This window comes from Neolamprologus multifasciatus, chromosome 23 (genome assembly GCF_963576455.1).
Source record: "Neolamprologus multifasciatus chromosome 23, fNeoMul1.2, whole genome shotgun sequence".
NCBI lineage: Eukaryota > Metazoa > Chordata > Actinopteri > Cichliformes > Cichlidae > Neolamprologus > Neolamprologus multifasciatus.
The window spans coordinates 12,186,562-12,208,232 of NC_140460.1; the positions used below are offsets into that span (position 1 = coordinate 12,186,562).

The 21,671-nt window shown below is 39.7% G+C and overlaps 2 protein-coding genes across 2 annotated transcripts; one reads left to right on the forward strand and one right to left on the reverse strand.

Annotated features, from left to right (window-relative positions):
- Positions 1–759: 759 nt before the first annotated feature.
- foxq2 (forkhead box Q2) lies at positions 760–6,877 on the reverse strand. The gene is made up of 2 exons (XM_085151774.1): positions 2,063–6,877; positions 760–1,434 (listed from the first exon to the last, which is right to left on the reverse strand). Exons 1-2 carry the CDS (start codon positions 2,570–2,572, stop codon positions 1,060–1,062), a joined length of 885 nt encoding a protein of 294 aa, XP_085007900.1. The 5' UTR covers positions 2,573–6,877; the 3' UTR covers positions 760–1,059.
- Positions 6,878–7,000: 123 nt separating this feature from the next.
- Positions 7,001–20,409, forward strand: pias4a (protein inhibitor of activated STAT, 4a). Its single transcript, XM_085151773.1, has 11 exons — positions 7,001–7,116; positions 8,941–9,322; positions 9,452–9,536; positions 9,644–9,685; positions 9,866–9,956; positions 11,733–11,861; positions 13,717–13,822; positions 14,338–14,411; positions 15,524–15,684; positions 16,455–16,606; positions 16,697–20,409. The coding sequence occupies exons 1-11, from the start codon at positions 7,090–7,092 to the stop codon at positions 16,969–16,971; spliced, it is 1,524 nt and encodes a 507-aa protein (XP_085007899.1). The 5' UTR covers positions 7,001–7,089; the 3' UTR covers positions 16,972–20,409.
- Positions 20,410–21,671: the final 1,262 nt, after the last annotated feature.

The following is a 21,671-nucleotide window of genomic DNA, read 5'->3' on the forward strand; positions in this document are numbered from 1 at the left end:
GCAGCCCTTACACAGCCTGCCAGCTCAATAAAGAAAGTGCACTACTTTAAATTTATCCGTTATTTTTGTCATATAGCAGCACAGAACAAGAACCAGGGAGCTTTTATTGTTCAGTTTACTTGTCTGTTATAGATTTCACAAAAAGCGCTATTGTCAAGGAATGCTACGGCCACCACACTAGTAGTTTAAAAAGCTGTAATCAGCACCAAATGCCAAAAAATAGCATATAACACAATCCACTGAACAAATGCATTACAAACACTAACAGTGTTTGATGAGTGCAGTTTTCCTGTGCAGTCCTCAATCACACACTGCCTCTCTAAACTGGCACTCAGTTGTCAAACCCCTAAGACCCCCTGATCTACATACACTCCCTTAAATACCCTCCCACTTCTCCCCAGTTAATCAGTGCCCCCTCCTCTCAATCTCTCACTGCCTCCTTCCCTTTCCTCCGCTTCCTTCATCCCTGACCTCCCGTGGTTCCCCTCTTTCTGCAGCCGAGGTTACGGATTACACTGTGTGATAAGCTTCCTATTTCTTGAAACTATTTAGGATTGCTGAGATTATCTGGCCTCATTTCCTTGGGAGTTGGCTTTGGAAAGCCTGATTTTAGTCTCTTAATGCAAAAGATTTTGCATCGCGACAGCTTTGACTAATTAGCATCTAACACCGGGTGGTATTTTAGCAAGGGCTCACTTTTAGCAAGATCCGCACACACACCCTCTGCACACACACATGCACGCAGAGCTGACAACACACTTTTTAATGTGCTGGTTCCAAACACTTTATTTTTGTTATTCTAAAACATTCTGAATATAAACTCAAGAAGTGCCACAGCTTTAAGACATTAATTTTATTGAATCATCAAATGCCCTAAAATCACTTTGTTCTTACTCATTAACAAGCATATAAACATAATGTAATATTGCCAGCGGGCATTTCAGTTTTAACATCGCCTAATGATATAATCATTAGATTAAAAAAATTCTCTTTTAAGTAATAGTGTTTCAGGGCCAAACTGTTAGTATAGTATACCTCAACAGTACAAACAATTCAATCTCAGGGTACAGAGGCATTTAGGCCCAGGTGGAGCCCAATTTGTGGCTGCATGCTGGACCAAGGCCAGTAGAGTCTGGGTGCCAAGCATTGAAGAGGAAGTGCAGAGGCCTGAGGACAGCACCAGCAGGTTGTTCTGTGGGGACGGACGATGGCGGGGTGGTAGGGCGAGCTCAGGGAGGAAAGCGGGAGCTGTCCTGGCACCCTGCGTACCCTCCGTCTTGCCCTTCGGCAGTGGTAGTCTCCATTGGAAAAGTCCTGATAGTTCGATGGGTGGATCGCCCAGAAGTGGCCTTTACCATTGTCGCTCCGGCCCGCTTTGATGAAACAGTCGTTTAGGGACAAATTGTGACGCACGCTGTTCCTCCAGTTTTTGTCCTGCGAACAAGAAAACAAATATGTCAAGTCAAAATTAAAGCAGGGGTTAAACAATGTCCCCATTGGAAAATTAACATAAGGGGCTGCTAAGTATCACTGATCCGCTTCAGGATGTCACCTTGTCCTGTTGTTGGCAGCATGAGCTGTGGCGTGTCAAGACCGTATATGATCTGAGTAAGTCACAACACCCTGAGTTACCTTTTTAGCACGTCAAACCAGTGATCAACTTTAATCCACTAGGCTTCACCCAATCTGTTGTAGCACCTGGTAATGGCAGAGGCAGTTTGCAACCTAGCAACAGGATTACTTTATTTGTGATTTCGCCAACAACAAGATCATCTAGTGTCCCTGTGAGCACCTAATTGCCTAACCACTCAGACAGATTACCAACGCCAAGTAGGTCGTTTTATTTGCGAAAATGGCGGACACTTTAGTTTTCAGAGATTGAATTAAACACATTTGGGGAACGATGTTATCCTGTTTTCCTGTTTTCCTGTTTTAACAACATCAGCAAACATCTGCTTGGAAATTCTGCTTCGAATTATCGCCCAGTTTCACTTTGAGCTCCTGTACGGTATATCTATCGCTACGTGCTACATACATAGAAAACCACAAGACATGAACATACCTTACTCTTGAAGTATGGGTAATGGTCCATGATCCACTGGTAGATGTCACACAGAAGCAGTTTCTTCTGCTCAGACGCCAGGATCGCTTTGGAGATGAGTGCAATGTATGACTGGTTGGGTTTGTCCGCAGACTTCTCTGGACCACAGCTCGCAGACGTGGTGGTAGTGGTGGTGGTCACTTCCTCCTCCCCCTCCTCTTTTTGGTCTTCATCCCCCTCATCTTCTTTGGCTTTCCTTTTTTCAGCATCTACCTCTGACCTCTGTAGACCCTTCTCTTGGATCTCACAGCGAATCCCCACCTCTTCGAGTTTAGGATTCTGACGACCTGGCATGTCGTTCGTTATCTGCTCTGCAGCACGACTTGCTGTTGCATCGTCTTTAGAAGCTTTGGCTCCTTTATTAAAGAGCAGGTAGTCAATTGTGAAGCTCAGTCCCAGTCTGTCTCTGCTTCCGTTGCGGCTGCTTCTTTCCTCCATTGTCATTTCTGAATTAAAATATCTCAAGCTCATGGCAGAGGTTTTATTGATTTCACGCTGACTGTTGAACAGGTGTCAGGTCATGAATAAAAAATATCTCTCCCAAACGTCTTCTCAAAACTGTGTATCTAAGTTGCACAGCATGTCTATTGTTCTTTAAAATTAGGAGCCTTCATAAAGCCAGCGTCTCGCTGCCACTAAATTCTTTCACCGAAGACTTACTGTTGACAAGATCACCGATAAAGATGAGCCTCTCAACTGTTGTTAACCTTGATGCGCTCACGAGTGACCCAATCTCAACCTGTGGAAATGACGTCAGTCGCCAAGACTAAATGCGGACGCTTCGTTTGCCAAGAAATTTTCGGTAAATCTTTTCGATTCTTTGATAACCCTGTCAATCCAAACCTATCACTTGGTATCCGTCAGCCTTTTGCTCCCGAATCAAAGAGTTGTGCTTCAAAGATGTGAAGGTGACTCTATTTATATGACTGTGATTTTATCCCTCGCAGAAAGGGGCAAAGGAGGCACAGGGGAGGTCCAAGTGGGGGGTCTCAATTGAGGCGGATTATTTTTATTAACCTAAGCAAATCTTTGTAATTACGGGGGATTAAACACTCAAGATTTAGTAAGACATGGTGTGCAAAGGATGGATGTTAGGTGGATGTAGAATCAAAGGCCTTTTAGATGCCAGAGTTATCCTGTTAAAGTCGTTTTGTCCAGGATACTGTCCAAAGAATTACTTCAATTACCATCGAGGAGTAATTAATGGGTCAACTTCAGCACGTTGGAGATAAGTCACGTCTTTATTTGCAAAGACCATTAATGTCTCTTGCAGCCATCGACGGCGACGAGGTTACAGAAAAGTGAAGCGTATGAATGACAAATTAGAAAGGTTCACTTCCCGTTCTTGATATAAACTCTTTTAATATTGGATCGTTCAACACCTTTATTTAATTTGTTACCAAATACCTTTTACTACTTCAATTATTAGCTAGTGGAAAAATTATTTTTTAACATGTAACAATAAATTACTACATATATACATGATTTTTTTTTTAGTTCAGCTAACATAATTATATATTTTGTTTAAAATCTGTCTTAAAGATAAAAACTGTCTGTGGTTACTATTAAACCGTATTATATTGTGTTCTGTAACTGTGCAGGATATTTTACTGGCTAATATAGTTTATTTTTTCTGTATGCAAATAATTATTTCCTTTGACTTGAAAATTTGTTATTTCATTAAGTCATTCATTTCTACATTTGATTAAGATTTATCTTTTAATGAAGGTTTTGTTTCAGATCCTTATGGAATAAAAATCTCCTTTAAATTAAGTTTGACATGGTGTTTGAACATTTCTAAACTTTTCTCTGTAGGTATGTTGTAATGTCAACAAAAAGGAGATTTAGCTGAAATATATCAGATTCATTTATGTTACAATGTACAAATCAAACATCATGCTTCAAACTGCTGAAATTAACATTTTTGGCAATGTTAATTGATTTCATAATTACAGAAAGTTATTGTTTGTGTGTTTTTGATCAGTGGAAGATTTCTTCGAGCAACACCACATTATGTGCATACTCTCTGCCTGCTTCTTCTAGTGCTTAACTGAAACTGTATCAGACTTACAGTCTATGGTAGGCTATACAGTCACCAGCCACTCTGTTAGGCACACCAGTAATGTGACATGATTGCATGACACAGTGCTACAGATTTGCCAGTAAAACTTTATGGGTGTATTTCCCCTCTAATAAACATATATTTCAACAGTTTATTTTAAATTACAATATAATTATATTTACACACAAATACTTAAAGGTAGGTGCACTAGAATAAGGGGGGTTAAAGTTGGGTTTGTCCAGGAAGCAAAGAAGTGATTAAACTGTAAATAAATTTAAGTATCACATAAACAATCACATAAATACATAAATACACAACAAGTATTTTGAAGTAAAGTTCGACATTATAATGATGGCGGCATTTCAATTTTTTTTCTTTCACAATCACTGTTCAAACATAACTTTGAAAAGAAGTGTCTCCTTTCCTGCAAAATACATGGAAGTTAGGTAAGGTTAAGCACTCCATAATATGGCCCGTAAGATGGAGAAACAATGTTTGTTTTTCCACAAAATTAACATGAAATTCCACCCTACTTAAAATTCTGTACCCCTAATTCTTTTACTTGCTGATAAATTTAAATAAAATGTTGTCATTTTACATAAAACACATTGAAATTCCTTTTAATTACAGGGGAGTTACACCTTTAGTTGCAGATAGTATTATAATTTGTTACCGATTTTCAGCTGCACATCCATTATGTGAATCTTCATTTTACCACATCCCAAAAATGCTCTGCTGGACTGAGATCTGGTGACTGTGGGCGCTGTTTGAGTACTCCCGTGTTCAACAAAGTCGTCTGAGATCATTTTAACTTTGTGATGTCATGCGTTGTCCTGCTGGAAGATACTGCAGTACATTGTGGTCATAAAAAGGATGGACATGGTCAGCAAGAAACACTCACAAAACCTGTGGTGTTTAAACAATACTCAGTTGCTACTAAGGACCCCAAAATGTGCCAAGTAAATAGCCTCCACACCATGACACCACTAACAGCAGTCTGAACCAATAATACAAAGCAGGATGGATCCATGCTTTCATTGTTCACCCCAGTTCTGACACTTGCATCCAAATGTAGCAGAAATTGAGACTGTCATTTTGTCCAGTTTTTGTGAGATCACTCAAACTTTAGTCTCATTTTCTTAGCTGACAGAAGGGTCAACATGTGTGTTCAGCGATGCTCTTCTGCCTCGGTTGTAACGAGTGGTTAACTGAGTTTCTTTAGCTTGCCTGTAAGTTCCAAACAGTCTGGCCAGAACCCCTGCTCACTGGATATTTTCTCCTTTTCAAATCATTCTCTGTAAATCCTAGAGACGGCCGTGAAGGAAAATAACAGTAGATCAACAGTTTCTGAAATACTCAATCCAACACATCAGATACTGAAACCCATATTGTGGAGATAGTCATCTAAATCACCTTTCTACACCATTCTGGTGCTCAGAATTTCAACAGCTCATCTTTACCACGTCTATGTGATATTTGCATTAACAGGAATTTGAACAAGAGTACCTAAAAAAGTTTATTTGAATCAGTGTGTGACAGTTATTCAACCTAAATGTTTTTTTATTCTGAATATCTCTGGGATCTTACACAAATAAAAGTGTATTTTCAGCGGCGAATGGATAACGATGTAACTGTTTTAACATTAAGTATAATTAACCCACCCTGTTCTAATAGCATTTACAGCTTTAGCCTGTAGGCATCAGCAGTATGGTGATCTGCTTTGTTCTTTCAGTTTAACAGAGGGGATGCACTTAATCACAGTCAGGTCAAATCATGGACCATATTGCCCTCTTCTGTTTAAGTAATGGAACAAGACACGCATGCACAACATTAAAACACTACTGTATGCAACCTTTCAAGCTATCGTTGTAATTAGTTTTATTAAATTATTTTCAGCCTCATACTACAGTGACTACAAAAACGTGAAGAGTTAGAATTCTAAAAATAACAGCCTTTACTGTGTAAAACATGAAGCTGAGATTATGGGTTTTGTTTTGAGGGGGAGGTGCACTAAACAGAGAATGAATGCATGAATGACTGAAGTAAGGGAATCTCAGATTTCCCATTTAAGTTTTATTTGTAATTTAAATTAAGATAATCTTTTTTTATAAGTCAGCACAGAAGCAGAGCAATCTGTTCTTTTTGAAATACAGCACTGCTTTATTGACGTTTCCCATCCAAAACGGAGCCACAACAAAACACGCCATGTTATTACATGATACTGCAATTCCCTCAATTGATTTTGGTTTTTCCATGAGGCTATTCTTTGCCCACATGTGAAGAGTTTTGGAAAAGCAGGGCTGGATCGTCAATCGGAGCAGATATTTCCCTCAGCAAACATATTTCCATTTTGCTGATGTCTTAACACAACCTGGCATTTGTGATTCAGAGAAGGTATTGCAGGACTATACCTACACGTCTAAGTGTGTTTTCTTAATAAGTCGTTTTAATTTAATTATGAACATGTCTCAGACAAAGCATTAACGCCACATCTCACAGCTGGTCGACTAACCTGAAATGGAATATTTTGCTCGGACGGGAATTGAAGGGACCATGCGACCCAATCCGTTTGACAGCCCATGCTTTCCCGTCACGCTGAATTTAAACTATCTTTAAGATACGAGTTCAGAATATCGCAAAACTATAAAATTGAAACAGCCTCAATATTAAAATACTTTGACACGTGGTGTTATTAATCGACACAGAGGCCTATTTTGGAAGGGAGACCTGCCTCTTAGTGTTTTTTAAAAGTTGTGCTGTAACTTTAAAACAACGTGGTCCCGCCTATTTTCAGTGAATCGCTTCGGATGCTGGCAAAAGTAGCGCTGTGATTGGCTGGAGACGACTGTCTTTCGAAGCAGGGTCATTGTTCCATTGGTGCAAGACTGGCCGTCGTCTCTGACTCTCGCGGTACTGCTGCACGAAGATGGCGGCCGAACTGGTGGAAGCGATGGCAAGTAGAGCTTGGTTGGCTTTGATTTGATAGGAGACGTGCGCGGGATTGTGGGCTGAAAGTCACCCCAGTTGTGGGGAAACTGTGGGTTTTGTGCGAATATTATTAAAGGGTATTTACTCTTAAAAATGTGGTGTATTTCAAGCACGACGAAACGAACTAGCCTATGGTGCTAAGGTAGCTAGCCTGCCTGGAAATGTTAACCAGGCAAGTGCGTTGGTTCACCTAGCATCACGCTGGCTCTGGAGGAAGACACCGAAAATGAATGATGAGACCATATAAGCGTGTGGTTGTTTTTGGTCTAGCCTGCTTCCTGGCATGTTACCGTTTGACGTTATTTGGCTTACAGGAATATCTGTTTGTAGTTCACCGGTTAGTTTATGGAACTGCACCTGTCAAAATATCTAGCAGTCGTGATTGAATGCCGAGTGTGAGAAGCTAGCCCGGCGATAGCACAGGCTACACTAGCAACGTTCAAGTGAGGTTGAGCAGTCTGTAACGCAGCTGTATTTGAAGCTCAGCGGTTCAGTCGGATCCATCCATAAAGTCCTGTGTGTGTGTTTTTTTTTTTTTTTAATATAGACATGAAGCAGTTCTCCACTAATGTCTATTTCGGCCATGTCAGACAAAGCTGAGGCTTGTCTGGCGGCTAAACAACAACATCCCGTGTTTTGCCCCTAGAGCCCAGTTCGCGTGCTCTCTGCTTCATCATAAATAAATAATAATTTTCTTTTTTTTTAAAAAAAAAAACAAAACAAAAAAACGACCTCATATAGGATGATACGACATACATATTATGTCGAAAATAAGAGATTTTGCGTTTACTTTGCAGTTCAATGTGCGTCTGCACCTCATATGTTTTTACTAAATAAACATCCTCGCCTGCTACGGTGTGTCTTCAGCTTACATTTTTCGGATTGGTGTACAAATGAGGTTGTTAAGACATAAACAACAAATTAAAATTATATTAAACAGTTAATGGAGCCATAAACATGCAGAATTTGCAAAGCCGTATTTGTCTTACATTTGTTGTGGACTGTAAACAGATTGTATGTATATGTTTCATGTAGGTAAGAACTATTGCACTATTTGCACATTTCTAGGCCACTAACAAGAAATAGTAGTTTTTAGGCACCTATTTCATTGTAACTGAGCCTGCCAGACTATTCCTTTAGCTTTCTGTGTGTTAAATGACAGATAGTGTGGGTGGAATTAGTGCGTTTCCAAGTTCTATTCATACTTTTAAGCCACCTTTGGAAGTTTATGGTTCTAAAGCCTAATTAACACTACCACAATTAGTGTGATCGCTTGAATCATGGCCAAGCCATTGTTCTTAGAGTTGGAAGTGAACTTCTTAATATAGCCAGCTAATTACAACACACTTTAAATCCTCTATAGGATTAAAGTGACCAAGGACAGATGCTAATTTTAGCAAGTATCAAGCAGTTTGGTGAACTCCACTGTTCTGCATATAAGTTACCTGTAATTGACTCTGTGCATCTTCCAAGGGTTAAAAAGAGGTGTGTAGGTGTGTTTACGCAGGACTTTGCACACGATATTAAATTATTTCATTCATTTGCTTAATATATTTACTTGAGTAAAATGAAAGAATATAAACACAAGTATTCTAACATGTATCTTCCTCTCTTGGACAAATGTGAAAATGGTAATTGGCATTGTAGAAACTCCTTCATTTGAGATGTGGCTCTTGAAAAAAAGTCTGAACTTGGAAATTAACTTTGTCACTTAAGCCTTTCCAGAAATCTAATTGTTTTTGTGCTCCTCCTGTTATATTTTTATTTTTTGGTCTTGTTTTCCCACTAGAATATGGTCAAAAGTTTCCGGGTCTCAGACCTGCAGACGCTGCTGGCCTCAATGGGTCGCAGCAAAAGTGGGCTGAAGCAAGACCTGGTGGGGCGTGCGTTGAGGCTAGTGCAGACCGAATACAGCCCAGAGCTGCTGAAGAACGTCCGGCAGCTCTACGAGTCACGTTTCCCTAAAACATCTGGTTGGCTGGCTGCACGGCGTCCGGAAAGTGTCCCAGTTAACTACTCATCCCTCAGCTCTTCCCCTACTGCCACCTCTCAGGGCGCAGACTACCTCAACGGCATTTCCAAACCGATCACCACACCTGCAGCAGAGGTGAAGCTAGTGCCACTGCCCTTCTACCAAACTTTAGAGACACTGCTACTACCAACAGAGCTAAGTGAGTGTGGACTATTTGTTAGGTTTTTTGTGTCTGTTTGTGTTTTTGGGAAACGTTGCATTTTTATTCGACGTTGAGAATTTGCACTGTTCTCTTTTTACAATGGATTTTGTCTCCATCTGCTTACAGTTGCCCAGAACAGTGAGAAACTCCAGGACAGTCAGTGCATCTTTGAGTTAACACCCAGCCAAGCAGACCAGATTCGAAACGCAAGGTTAAAAGTCACACTGTCTGTTAAAACTGCACTTTAGGTTAACCCCAGGTTAATATAAAAATATCTCTGTGAAGCTCATTTTAATTCGTCACCTATTATTTTCCTAGTGAACTTCGTCCAGGAATCCGATCAATCCAAGTGGTTCTTAGGTAAGTTCCCAGTAAAAACATTGGGAGGGGGGATTTTTTTGGTAGTGACTGTGTCATAAAAATATCATAATTCAAACCAACAAGGACAAATTGCTTCTTTGTATATACAGTGTTTGTGTTTAGTCTCTTACAATAGATGACCTCACTCATTTATTCCTCTGTTACTGCTCTCTGTTGCAGAATCTGTTACACAGACTCCATTGGTGTTCAGGAGGACCAGTATCCTCCCAACATAGCTGTCAAAGTTAATCAGTCCTACTGTCATGTGCCGGTGAGTTGTTTAACTCTGAAATGCCCCACACCTTCATAATACAGACATGACTAAAGCTGGGCTTGTTTTCCTGTTTTGAAGTGTTTACTCAATCATAGCTCATAGCATCGTTTTTAGATACACTCAGGGTGTCAGTCACAGATGTTTTACCAGGTCAGTGATAAAATGTCATAATATGACAGTGATGGATAATATAACCTAATGTAAGTGTGTTGAACAACATAAAGGTGAAAAATAAGATTTGGGTAAAGATGATGTTGGCTTATCTGAAGACCTCAGGAAACAAAACTTTAGGAGGAAGCTCTCCAGCTGGCCGATACTATGTGGCTTAAGGTGTGCCACAAGAACTCGAACTGGCAGGGTAGCACCTAGATGACAGCTTAGGAGGGTGTGACTATGACCTCCCGAGGATTCAAATTTGGCCATAAATGTCTAAATTTGGGCTCCTGGCCTAATCCTGCCATTCTGTCTAGTACACAGATATTTTAATCTCTGACTGTTTGTACATACTGTGAATTGTTGAAAAGCTCCATTGTGCTTTAGATAACGTGAGTTCTAAATGTCTCAAGAAATTTTAAGACGTTTAAATTCCCTTGCCTCGTAATCACACTTTTAAACTTTAATTCTAACCTTCTTTTTTTTTTAAGCTGCTAGCCTGATAATTCTGATAATTAAGTCATTTCCAAGCAGAATTAACATCTGTTACAAATTTCACTCTCTCAAATATCAGATTTCATTTTTGATATTGTAAATTAGCGTTGGGTTAAAGTCTGAAAAATTTAACACAGTATTTCATTGCCATTTCCAATAATGATATTTATGATCGATGTAGAAAACTATAGTGAATGATGTTTTATGATCGTACCTTGCAAGCAGCAGCATTTATTTAAATGGGCTTTTCTACTCTACTGGAGCACTCAAAGTGCTTTATATAACATGCCTCTTTCAACCATCCACACACATGTCTATACGTACATGCTAATTTATAATATATATATTACCCTGTTATAGGCCTGAATGAAAAATACTTTCTGTTCATACATGCTCACATTTGGGTGGATGCATTTTAGCACTTTGGGGTTCGGTATCTTGCCCAACAATACTTTGGCATCTGCAGAGATCAAACCACCAACCTTCCACTTAGTAGATGAGCTGCTCTACCTCCTGAGCCACAGCCACCCAGTGCAAACAAAATAAAGGGAAAATTCCATCCTTTTCCAAAGAGATGCGGTCATTCATGAAAGCACCTAATACATGATTGATTGCTACACGATGCCAGCACCATTGTAGTGCAATAATAATGTTGGATGTACAGTAATAATAATAATGAAAGTAAGTACAGAAGAAAAAAATTATGCATAAAGATTGTTTAAGTTACTCCCTTTTTGTAATCACAGGCTGTTATGTGGCTCTCACTCAAGGCATGTCTGGGCTTGTCTTGTTGTGCTAGCAGTAGAAGTAAACACGTGGCTTTGATATCATCATTTAACTTGTTTGTTTTGTTTTTTATTTGTACTGGTATTATCTCAAATGATATATGTCACAGCCCTATTGTAAACTGAATATTTTGAATGAAGGTAAATCAACACTTAAAAATATGACCTTCAGCTCATATTGCAGGTTAGCTGTGCATGGTAAAGGAAACAACCCTCATTCGTGCTAAAAGTAGTGAGAAGAAGGTGTCTGTTTTGAAATTATGAAAAGATATTTGAGATGAAGTATTACATAATTAAGTGTTGCAGTCTTATTTATTTTCAAATTGTGTGTGTTTTACAGGGATATTATCCTTCCAATAAGCCTGGTGTTGAACCTCGTCGTCCTTGTCGTCCTATAAACATCACTCCGTGGTTGCACCTCTCCAATGTCACCAACAGAGTCACCATCACCTGGGGAAACTTTGGAAAGGTCAGTTGAATCCTGCCTTTTGCAGCCGTAGCTCTCAGGGTTGTCATTAGCACAGATATTTTTTATTTATGTTTTTTTTATTCTGCTAATCTGTCCAGCTCCTCTTGGAAGGTTCTGTAATTCATCGAGGCATGCTGATACTTGTAGATCTTTGAGTGTTTCATTGGCCTCACTCGACTGTATGTGTAATACACCTTTGTAAGCACGGTTGCCACCACACTGGGTATTTTGAGAGAGTATGTGTGTAGACAGAATGACTTTTGGTTAGGTTTGTTATCACATTTTGTACAAACAAGAAGGTATGTGCAAACCTTGAGCAACTTCATTTTAGTCACAGCTTGATCACATGTGATGAAACGGCTTAATTTAAAAGTGTCGTGTACTTGAGGTAATGCACATTCCACACATTTTGTCTGCAGTTGCCATGTACAAATAATAAATTCACTGCTCAGCATATAGAGTCTGTAAAAGTCTAAAATTTGGTTGGCCTAGCAAGTTTCAGAAGAAGTCTGTGTGATATAATCCATAACTGGTGGGCGATATAGCCTCAAAATATCACTGTATTTAAAGAAAACTAATAATGATATTAGTGGCATTATATATATACACACACACACACACACACACAGTTTTATTGGCCGGAAGTGTAAGTACAAAAATGGCATTTCCCATCCTGCTTTTGTAGTGAACTTTTGTCACTGATGACACTTCTCCTAATTAAAGTTTGATACAGTGATATAACATTAGTCAAATGTAAGCGCAAGAATAGCCTAGCGACTGTTTTCTCTAATCCCCTATTTAAAAATGTAAACACTATATTTGAAAAAAGCTTCACACTTTAATTTAACAATAACTGTAATAAATAACTATATAACTCGTCAGTGCTGCCCAGTATTGTCACATAATAAAACCGAAAATAATAATGGATTATTATTATTTTCTCTCTCTAACGAGTCTCATATATATATTTTTACGTGGAAAGATTAAATGGTGAATATTTCATCACTCGTCGATGAATTGTAACCACAATCAAACATGGGGAACATTATTTATACAAAATAATTTTATGTGCTGCTTGTCCAAGGCTATGTCCACATGTACCCGGGTATTTTTGAAAACGCAGATTTTTCTATGCGTTTGCACCTTTCGTCCACACGTAAACGGCGTTTTCGGTCACTGAAAACAGAGATTTCTAAAAGCTCCGGCCAGGGTGGATATTTTCTAAAACTCCGTTTTTACATTTACGTGTGGACGAGAAAAACGGAGAAAACGCAGCGTCAAAGATGTGCGCCTTTTTTGATGTCACAGTGTGCACCACGTTATTGTTTTGGTGAAATGAATTTCTACAATACTGTTACTGTTACTTGTACTCTCTGCAGTGTTTAAATGCTTACATATACACACACAGTTACTGTCCCTCCACACATACGACTCGGTTCTGCTTCTATGCCCCAGCTTTGTTTACTATTTCCCACCGAGGCTTCTAGACTTCTGATTGGCCAACATTTCTACACGGTTAGGAATATAGCGCCACCTGTTGCTTTGGCATGTTCCTAGCAGCGTTTTCCTTCATTTCTGCCTTTACGTGTGGACAGGATTATTTTTTTAAAACGAAAACGGAAAATCTCCGTTTTCAAAAATATCCATGTACGTGTAGACATAGCCCAAGTTGCAGATTCACTGATGTCTCATAATCGTTAGAGAGGTTACCTTGTACTAATTTGATGGTTCTGTTTCAAAATTTTGAGTGAATTCTTACAATAACATCGTGTTTAAGTTCCACTGTCAGTTTCTGATTCTCGGTGGATAAATTCTTGTTACAGTTTATTAAAAATCTGTTGATCTGTGTTTGCAGCGTTACTCTGTGGCGGTGTATTTAGTGAGGGTGTTCACCGCAGCAGACCTCTTCAGCCAGCTTAAACTCTGCTCAGTTGAGAGTGCAGAACGCTGCCGTGAGCGCAGTAAGTGATGCTTTTACACTCACCAAAATATTTTTGCTTGCAGCTTTCACATTCAGAGTAAGATGAAAGGTACACAAAGTCACTTCAGTGCAGAATGTAGGTGTCAATAACTGAACATTTGGTTTCTGGTATGACTGGATTTTGCACGGATGTGTGTCAAGGATCAGTTCGAGGTTGTTCTTCCAGTGTACACATTTCCTTTTGTAGTCCTGCCACATGTTTTTGATATTTGCACATTGTAAAGTAATGACATCAGACTAATAATAGCAAGCACTTGGAGTTTCAACACTAAATTTTGAGTTTTAACATAATAAAATAATTGTTGATGGTTAAAACCTGTGTAGGTCTTAAGTTTTTGGAATATTGATCAGGATTCAGTAAAAACTGTAATCTTTAAGTGGAATCGTTATCAGTAAAAACGGTTTATATCCATTCTCGCTGTGTAGTTAATTTTAAATAATGTAGGATAATGTCGATACAGAATGTCATAACCGTGTACTTACATTTATCTACAGTACAAGACAAACTACGCTTCGACCCAGAGAGCGAGATTGCGACCACAGGACTCAGAGTGTCTCTCATCTGTCCAGTGAGTACATCCTGATCGCAAATGGAGGGGCTTTAAAACACAAAGCAACTCGTGCCACATTTGCTGCAAATATGCATTAGGATTTCTGCTCAGTCAGAGCAGAAAAGCAGGACAATCTACAGCGTAGAGGGAATATCTTCACTACATTAATCAAATATTCCATTTAAACAGTTTACCTCCATTTACATCCATTCAACCTTGGAGTGAAATCAAAGCTATGTTTATACTGCTGTTCTACAGTGAATATCTGTTTGTAGAAAGCTCATTGTGTCCATGCACATTTATTTAATACATTATTCAATAATAAGGTTTTGGGGTGTAAATGGCTTTGTGACAAATAATTGAGCAGTGTAATAGGCTGACTCTCTAGCGAGTCTCATCCTGTGGCCATACTCTGACTCCACCATCTTGGACTGCAGCTCTCAACGGCAGCCTTTGTGCTGCTCAGCAGCTTCTCTGAGCTTGACAGAGCAGCACATGAACCAGTTTTCCAGTTGTTATAGTGTCTGTTCGCAGTCCAGAAACTTGCAGCACACCTCCAGGATAGGATTGCCATTACCAGCTGCAGTCCAGCACAGTGTAGTGGGAATCCTGTCTGTTAGACAAGATCCTCTCTGAGGAAGCAGCTGACTCATAATAAGTAATGTCACACTGATGACCTGGCCAGCCTGAAAACACTACAGGAAGGACAAGGCCAAGCTGGATATCAGCGACAAACCTTGACTATAAGAGCAAGGTCTTTGTCAAATGGTAAAGTGACTGCAGATTGCTCCTTAAACTCATAAAACACTGGCAAAGTTATTCACCACATATACCTGTGGGAGTGTGTAATAGATGGGGCCAGCTCGCCCACTAATGTGTGTGGGTGGGGAAACTCTGTGACCATTTGGAAGGAAACTTGTTTCCAGGACATTGATTGACAAATACAGGGAGAAATGTTGTTTTAGTGCAGTGCATGCTGTTGGAAAATATTGTTTCACAGTCCTGTGGCTCTGTTGTCATGCTGTGTCTAAAAGCCCCTCAATTTATTTAGCTATTAGAAAAGTCCCAAAATGTTTTAAAAAGCATGATATCACCCGATATCACATCTGTTCCTTTTTTCTCGCTTCCAGCTGGTGAAGATGCGGCTTGGGGTACCATGTCGAGTGTTAACTTGTGCCCACCTTCAGTGTTTCGATGCAGTCTTTTTCCTTCAGATGAATGAAAAGAAGCCCACATGGACTTGCCCAGTCTGTGACAAGCCCGCTCCATTTGAGCTCCTCACTATTGATGGGTAAGGAGATGAGAGCATGCTTTGACTTGTCCCGCCCCTGCAGCTTTGTCAGTAAATTCTTAAAGTTTGTATTGTGTAATTTTGAGTACCTGTATGTGATGCCAGTTTGAGGAACATCATTGAAGCTGCAGAGATGTTTTAGTGATTCTTGATACAAGCTCAACCATGCACCAACATGTACTGCTTTCTTTTTTTTCTTTTTTTTGGTCTGGTATGAACACTCATTGTGTTTCAAAATTTGTCATTCTCCACCTGCTGTTCATTTATGTTACAGAAGCAACACTTGTGCGTTTCATTTACCAGCACAACAGATAATTCTTAATACGAAAAGTATGTCAAAAAAAATCCAAAAAAGCAATTTACGGTTTTGTTCTTGGAAGTTCTCAGCAGCTCTCACAAACACATCTTACTGTAGCAAAGACTGAAAGCTTTGTGCAACATATATTTACATTCTTTTTTACATTCTCTTTCATCCTTTTTTACCTGACCCAGGTTTGATATTTGAAAGTGTAATCATGAAGTATTAAATGTTTTCCTAAATGGCCTTTCATTCATGAAAGAGATTAAAGTATATGTTGTGTTTTTCTTCATCGGAACTTCAGTATCTTTACATATATATATGTTGTAATGGCATTAATGGTATAATATAATAATGGTATTATTATTTCCTTTCTAATTGTGCGTTTGAGTGAGAACTGAGCTATTAGTTTGATTTTCCCATGTATAAACTTATTTTGTGACGTCTCTCTAATGGCCGGTGTGCATTTCAGGCTGTTATCTGAGATTCTAAAAGAAACGAGTGAGGACATTGAGGAGATAGAGTACTTAACAGACGGCTCCTGGCGACCCATCAGAGATGAGAAGGAGAGGGAGCGGGAAAGAGAACGCAGTAACACACCTGACTACCCAGTTGTTGATATATGTAAGTTTTAAGCCCTGTTTCATTACCTGCACTGAAGGTAATGAGAGTAAAATCTTCCTCCTTACCTTAAAATTATATTCCTCTCTGTAGGCATTCCCGAAGCAAATGGCCATTCACCAGCCCACAGCAGCACTAGTCTGACGGCCAAGTCTGGAAGCAGTTCTGTGGGGATGCCAGGAGTCACGGGAGCACCTGCTGTGGCACCGGGTGGAGGTGCGGTGGTAGATCTGACTCTTGACTCTTCCTCTGAGGAGGAGGGGGGCGGGGTTGGAGGAGACAGTGAGGACACTGAGGACAGCGCCGACAGTCCTGCCCCAAAGAGGGGCCGATACAACTACGACAAGGACCTGGTCACTGCCTACTGACCCCACCACTCTGTCCCCTCTTAGACTGACACACAGAGACAGAGAGGCAGGGGCCTTAAAACGTGAGGACAGGAACACAGTAATCCACTAGATGCAACAACCCGCCCTTTTGCCCCAGCGTCAGAGCCTTTTAGCAGCTCTGGTTTATATCCAGGCAGGCAGACAAACACGCACTCAAACATGCACTGTCCATGGTTCTTCAGTCTACAGTGATAAGGATTCCTCTTTGTACTGTACACCACTGGAAGCTACTATTACACTTCTTGATCAATTGTCACCCTACAGTGAACATCTGTACTGTCCTGCCTCTGCTGAAGAGACTGAATGGATTGAGCACCCCACCACAGTCACAACCCTTGCTTCTCTCTTTCCAGACTATTCCCACTCCGACCCCGTCTCTCTTTGTATATGACTTGGAATTCCTGGCTCTTTTAGCCATGGGCGTTCAATGTTTGCGTCTCTGATTTTTGTCACAGTTGTGATGCACAGGCAAGTTGAAAATGGAAGCTCCTCAGTAGTTTTTGGTAGAAGGTGGAAAACAAGTGAAAACATTTGTGGGAGGACACAGCAGAGATATCTGAAGTGTGATGCAAATTTAAACCTTTCCTATTTTGTTCTTTGTTGACAGAATGAATTCAAAGCTTGAAAGGGTTTTTTCAGGAATTTATCATTTTTATTATGAAATGGCAGGACACAATACTGGCTTCAGTGTGTGATTTCCATTTTTATTTTGTCCTTAGATAAAAAGAACCTACCTCAGTCATAAAAACTTGGCAGACTGACCAGAGAGTAGCTTTGAAAGAAGATGGAAGAATTGACGAGTTTTTCTGAATCCAATTTTACACTGGATATAGTGTTTTCCTGCATTTTGTTGTTGTTTGTTTTGTTTTGTTTTTATTCCATTGTTTCATTCAGCTCTGATCCCTCTGTAACAAAAAAAGAAAAACCTTGGTTGAAGGAGAGTTCGAGTGTGAATAACCAGGCTAACTGTAGGAGTGAGAGACATTCAAAAACTGGTCAGCAACTGTTTCACTCTGTAAAACATTTCTGCAGTTGTGTCTGTAACAGGATTTCTTAGGATTAGTATCTCAGAATTCCACATGGATCTAGCTCATCAAAATTACTGCGTGGCAGCTATGCCAAAGCAGACATCTTTTAAGAGTTCACTGAGGGGAAATGGTTATGAGGTGCCTTTTTTGTTGAAGTAGTAAAGAGTGAAGCCTATGGTTTTGAGCGCAGCTGAGCTAGCCATTAGATGAGAACCCCAGTCCGCGACAGCATGTTTAAATCAATATTTTCCAGTCAAGTGGACAGAACAGAATTTCAGAGTCATCATTTTATCCCACAGTTGTGACCTGCTTTGAAACTATCATATTTATTTAAGACCTTGACATTCTCTTAATAGTTTGTGGTAAATCTACATAATTCTTGGCATAGTTCTGTATAGACTGGAGCTCTTGATTGCTGGTATTTGGTGTGGAGATGTACATTGATCTGTGCTCACGGCTCTGCTGTTGAACGCTGCTTTCTTTGCCACTGAATGAATCCGACCTGGGTCAAAGTGCCATTCGGAGTATTTTGCTGCAGTGGGTTCAACATGTCTGACACAACAAAACTTAATGAAGTGTCATCGAGTGCAACCCCAACAAGTTGAAAGTCATTGATTAGGTTACAGATGGTCGTGTCTGGAACAAGTAGCGCGCTTCGACCAGCAGCCCTTCTCTGCCTACTTTCAATGTAGATAAGGTCATATCTATTTGATGCGATAGAATTGGACTTTAATTGCTACATGCTGTAGGCTTACAACTTCCTCTGCACCTGCACTAATATTGTCTGTATGTGATGGCTGCTCCTCACACAGGGATCAGTGTTTTCTCTGCATTTACTGCTTGGGATTGGTGGCAGTGTTAACCACAGCTACAACTTCGATTTTTTTTTCCCCGTTTTCTTATTCTAGATTTGATTGTAGAGTTTTACCCAATTCTCAGTTGTAAAGCATTTTTATAGAAGCTTGTAGCTAATCTTGCAGATACCCGTCTTGTAGGCCCAGAGGAACACTGGCTCGGATCCTATCCTCCTGTTCTTGGACAGTGCTGTAACATTATCGGCAGAAGGAGTGGCTTCTTGGAGCAACATTAGAGTTGTTGTATTTACTTCACCTGTCTGCTCCGCTCTGTGCCACCCCCTCTGGGGAAGCAGTAAGAGAGACTCTGGGCATGCATTTGGGTTTATCTGCAGGGGGATCATCAGTGTTGGTTTCAGAAGAAGAAAAGAAAAACTTGTTAGAGCTGTTTGCACTTTCATGTGATGCATTCATCAACTTAATAATGCTTTATTTATTTTAAAAGTTCCCATGTAGTGCGAATTAAGGGACCCCCGCCCATTGTGAACATTTGTCATCATTCGTCTTGTCCATACGAATCAGAAAATGTGAAAGTGGACGCAGTCCTATTCCACCGTGACAGGGTTGGAAAGGCGTTCTGCATGTTTTGCTTCCCTTCGCTGTCAGTGCAGGATTTCTTTTTACTTGCTCAAGTGCACAGAAATGACATATACACATCGATCTGAGGCCTCACTGTTCCAAGTGCATCCTCTGACATCGTTGATGATTGGAAAAAGTAGATGGAGTCAAATGTGGTCTTCCATTTTTCTTCTTTTGACGGCTCACAAAATCAATATACAGATAGAAAAATATTTTGGGAATCCGCACAAGACTGATTGATGGCATTTGGCCTCTAACGCATCAGTGTGTCCCTGAAAAGATATTTAAGGTGCTTTGAAGCAAAATATTGTAAAGAACTCTAATAGCCGCCTTTAAGGCATTCTGCATTTGTAATTAACTGCTATACATATGAAAATCACATTTTTCATTCGTTGCTATGTTAGAGAAGGTCATTATTTGTGTGGCTCTCCTAAACTTCTCATTGCCTTATGGTTAAAGATGAGAGCTGGTGCAGGTAGTTGCTGTGGAACTGAGCCAGGTAATTTTGCAGATTGGGAGCTAGAGAGCGAGCTGAGGGTCTGGTGTTTTTGTAGTGGCATCTCTTCTTGTAATAATGCATAAGGTAGCATGGGCAGAGGCTTACAATCCATGATGTAAATGTTTTGTTTTTTTGTTTTGTTTTTTTATATATGTTCATATTAAAGACAATAAAATTTAAATAATATTTTATTAAGCCTTGAATTGCCTCCAGTTCCTATAGGCAAGTGGAAAATAAGAAGTTGTAGAGGGCAGCAGCACTGGAAGCTGATGCCATTGACGACTGGAAGGACTGGTTAACATGTGGATTGTCATATTCTGTATCAAAAGCTCAGATCTGGGGACTCATTTGATGCCTGTTGAGGATAAAACTGTAAAATTAAAAAAAGAAAAAAAATGATCGTATTCTAACAGCTGTTATTGACGTGTGGAATTAATTAAAAATCAGTTCTTAAAAACAGCAGTCTGCATTTTTTTTATCTTAGATTTTCTGGATTTATTGAGCTGGGCAGCCTTGTGATGGATTGCAAACTCTGAACTGTTCGGCGTGCCTCATTTTCTTAAAAAAGGTACGCATCAACTCCAGAAGAAGAAAATGTGTTTTGAATAAAATCCATCCCGCCTGAGTATCAGGGAGGATTGTGGGGGTTTTACTGTTTTAAAAATAAAAGATTACCACCGGTAACATCACTGGGATGTCATAGTTACATGAAATATTTTGTAAACTTTTTTTTGCCATTATTAGACCGTTGAGTGCTGACAGGAAATGAGAACGATAGCGATGAGTAGCGTACTGGAACTATGTCACACTGCAGTCTAAGTGGGGATTCAGGTTGAGCACAACCGAAACCTTTATATTCATCACAGACAAAAGCAACACGTATTTATCTGTAGTTGTTTCCCATCCTGTCACAAAAACAGTTCCCGGAGTTGTCAGAGTTTTTTTGTTTGTTTGTTTGTTTGTTTTTTTAATGTAGAAAAAAACAACATTCATTTTTCACATCTGAAGAAAAGACTACACAAATACTTGGTCCTCTTTCTGTATGGCGTCCACAGATTAGAGACAGAAACTTCAACATGAAAACAGCCTCATTTAGTCATTTCTGCTACAAAGGCTTTGATATAATATATGGGTTTTTTTTAAGTGAGTGCACCTTTATTCTTAGAAACTTGTACCCCCTTTAGCAGAAATTATGCCAGTATTGGATTTGTCCCCATTCTGACTAAAGCTTTGACGCCTCTTTCAGTTGCAGGATTATTGAAGGTTTTATTGCTTTTCCTTCCTATTTCAAATCCCTCCATTATATCACCGTGATCTTCAAAACTGCATAGCAGGCCATTCTTTTTTTTTTCCCCCTTCTATTTGAGCCATTCCCTGGATTTGTTTGTTTCCGTTGCCAACCAGTGGTTGATTCCTCTGTGGGCAGAACATTACCCCAAAAGACCTGGGCTTGCCTCATGTTTTTAATGTCAAACACTAGTTTAATATTCTAAAAATCTCTTTATTATAGTGGGCTTTAAGACAAACTGCTGGAAGAGTTATTTAAAGATGCTGTGATGAAATTCTGGTGCTCTGGGCCTCTACTCTGATGGACCAGCCAGTTCTGGACACATTATTGGTCATCTGAAAAGACTTTTAAAAACCTGAATCAAACACAGTCATCCACACCTTTAGATATCTTTAGAGTTTGGTGATTCATGTGGAACTCTGAAATCTATT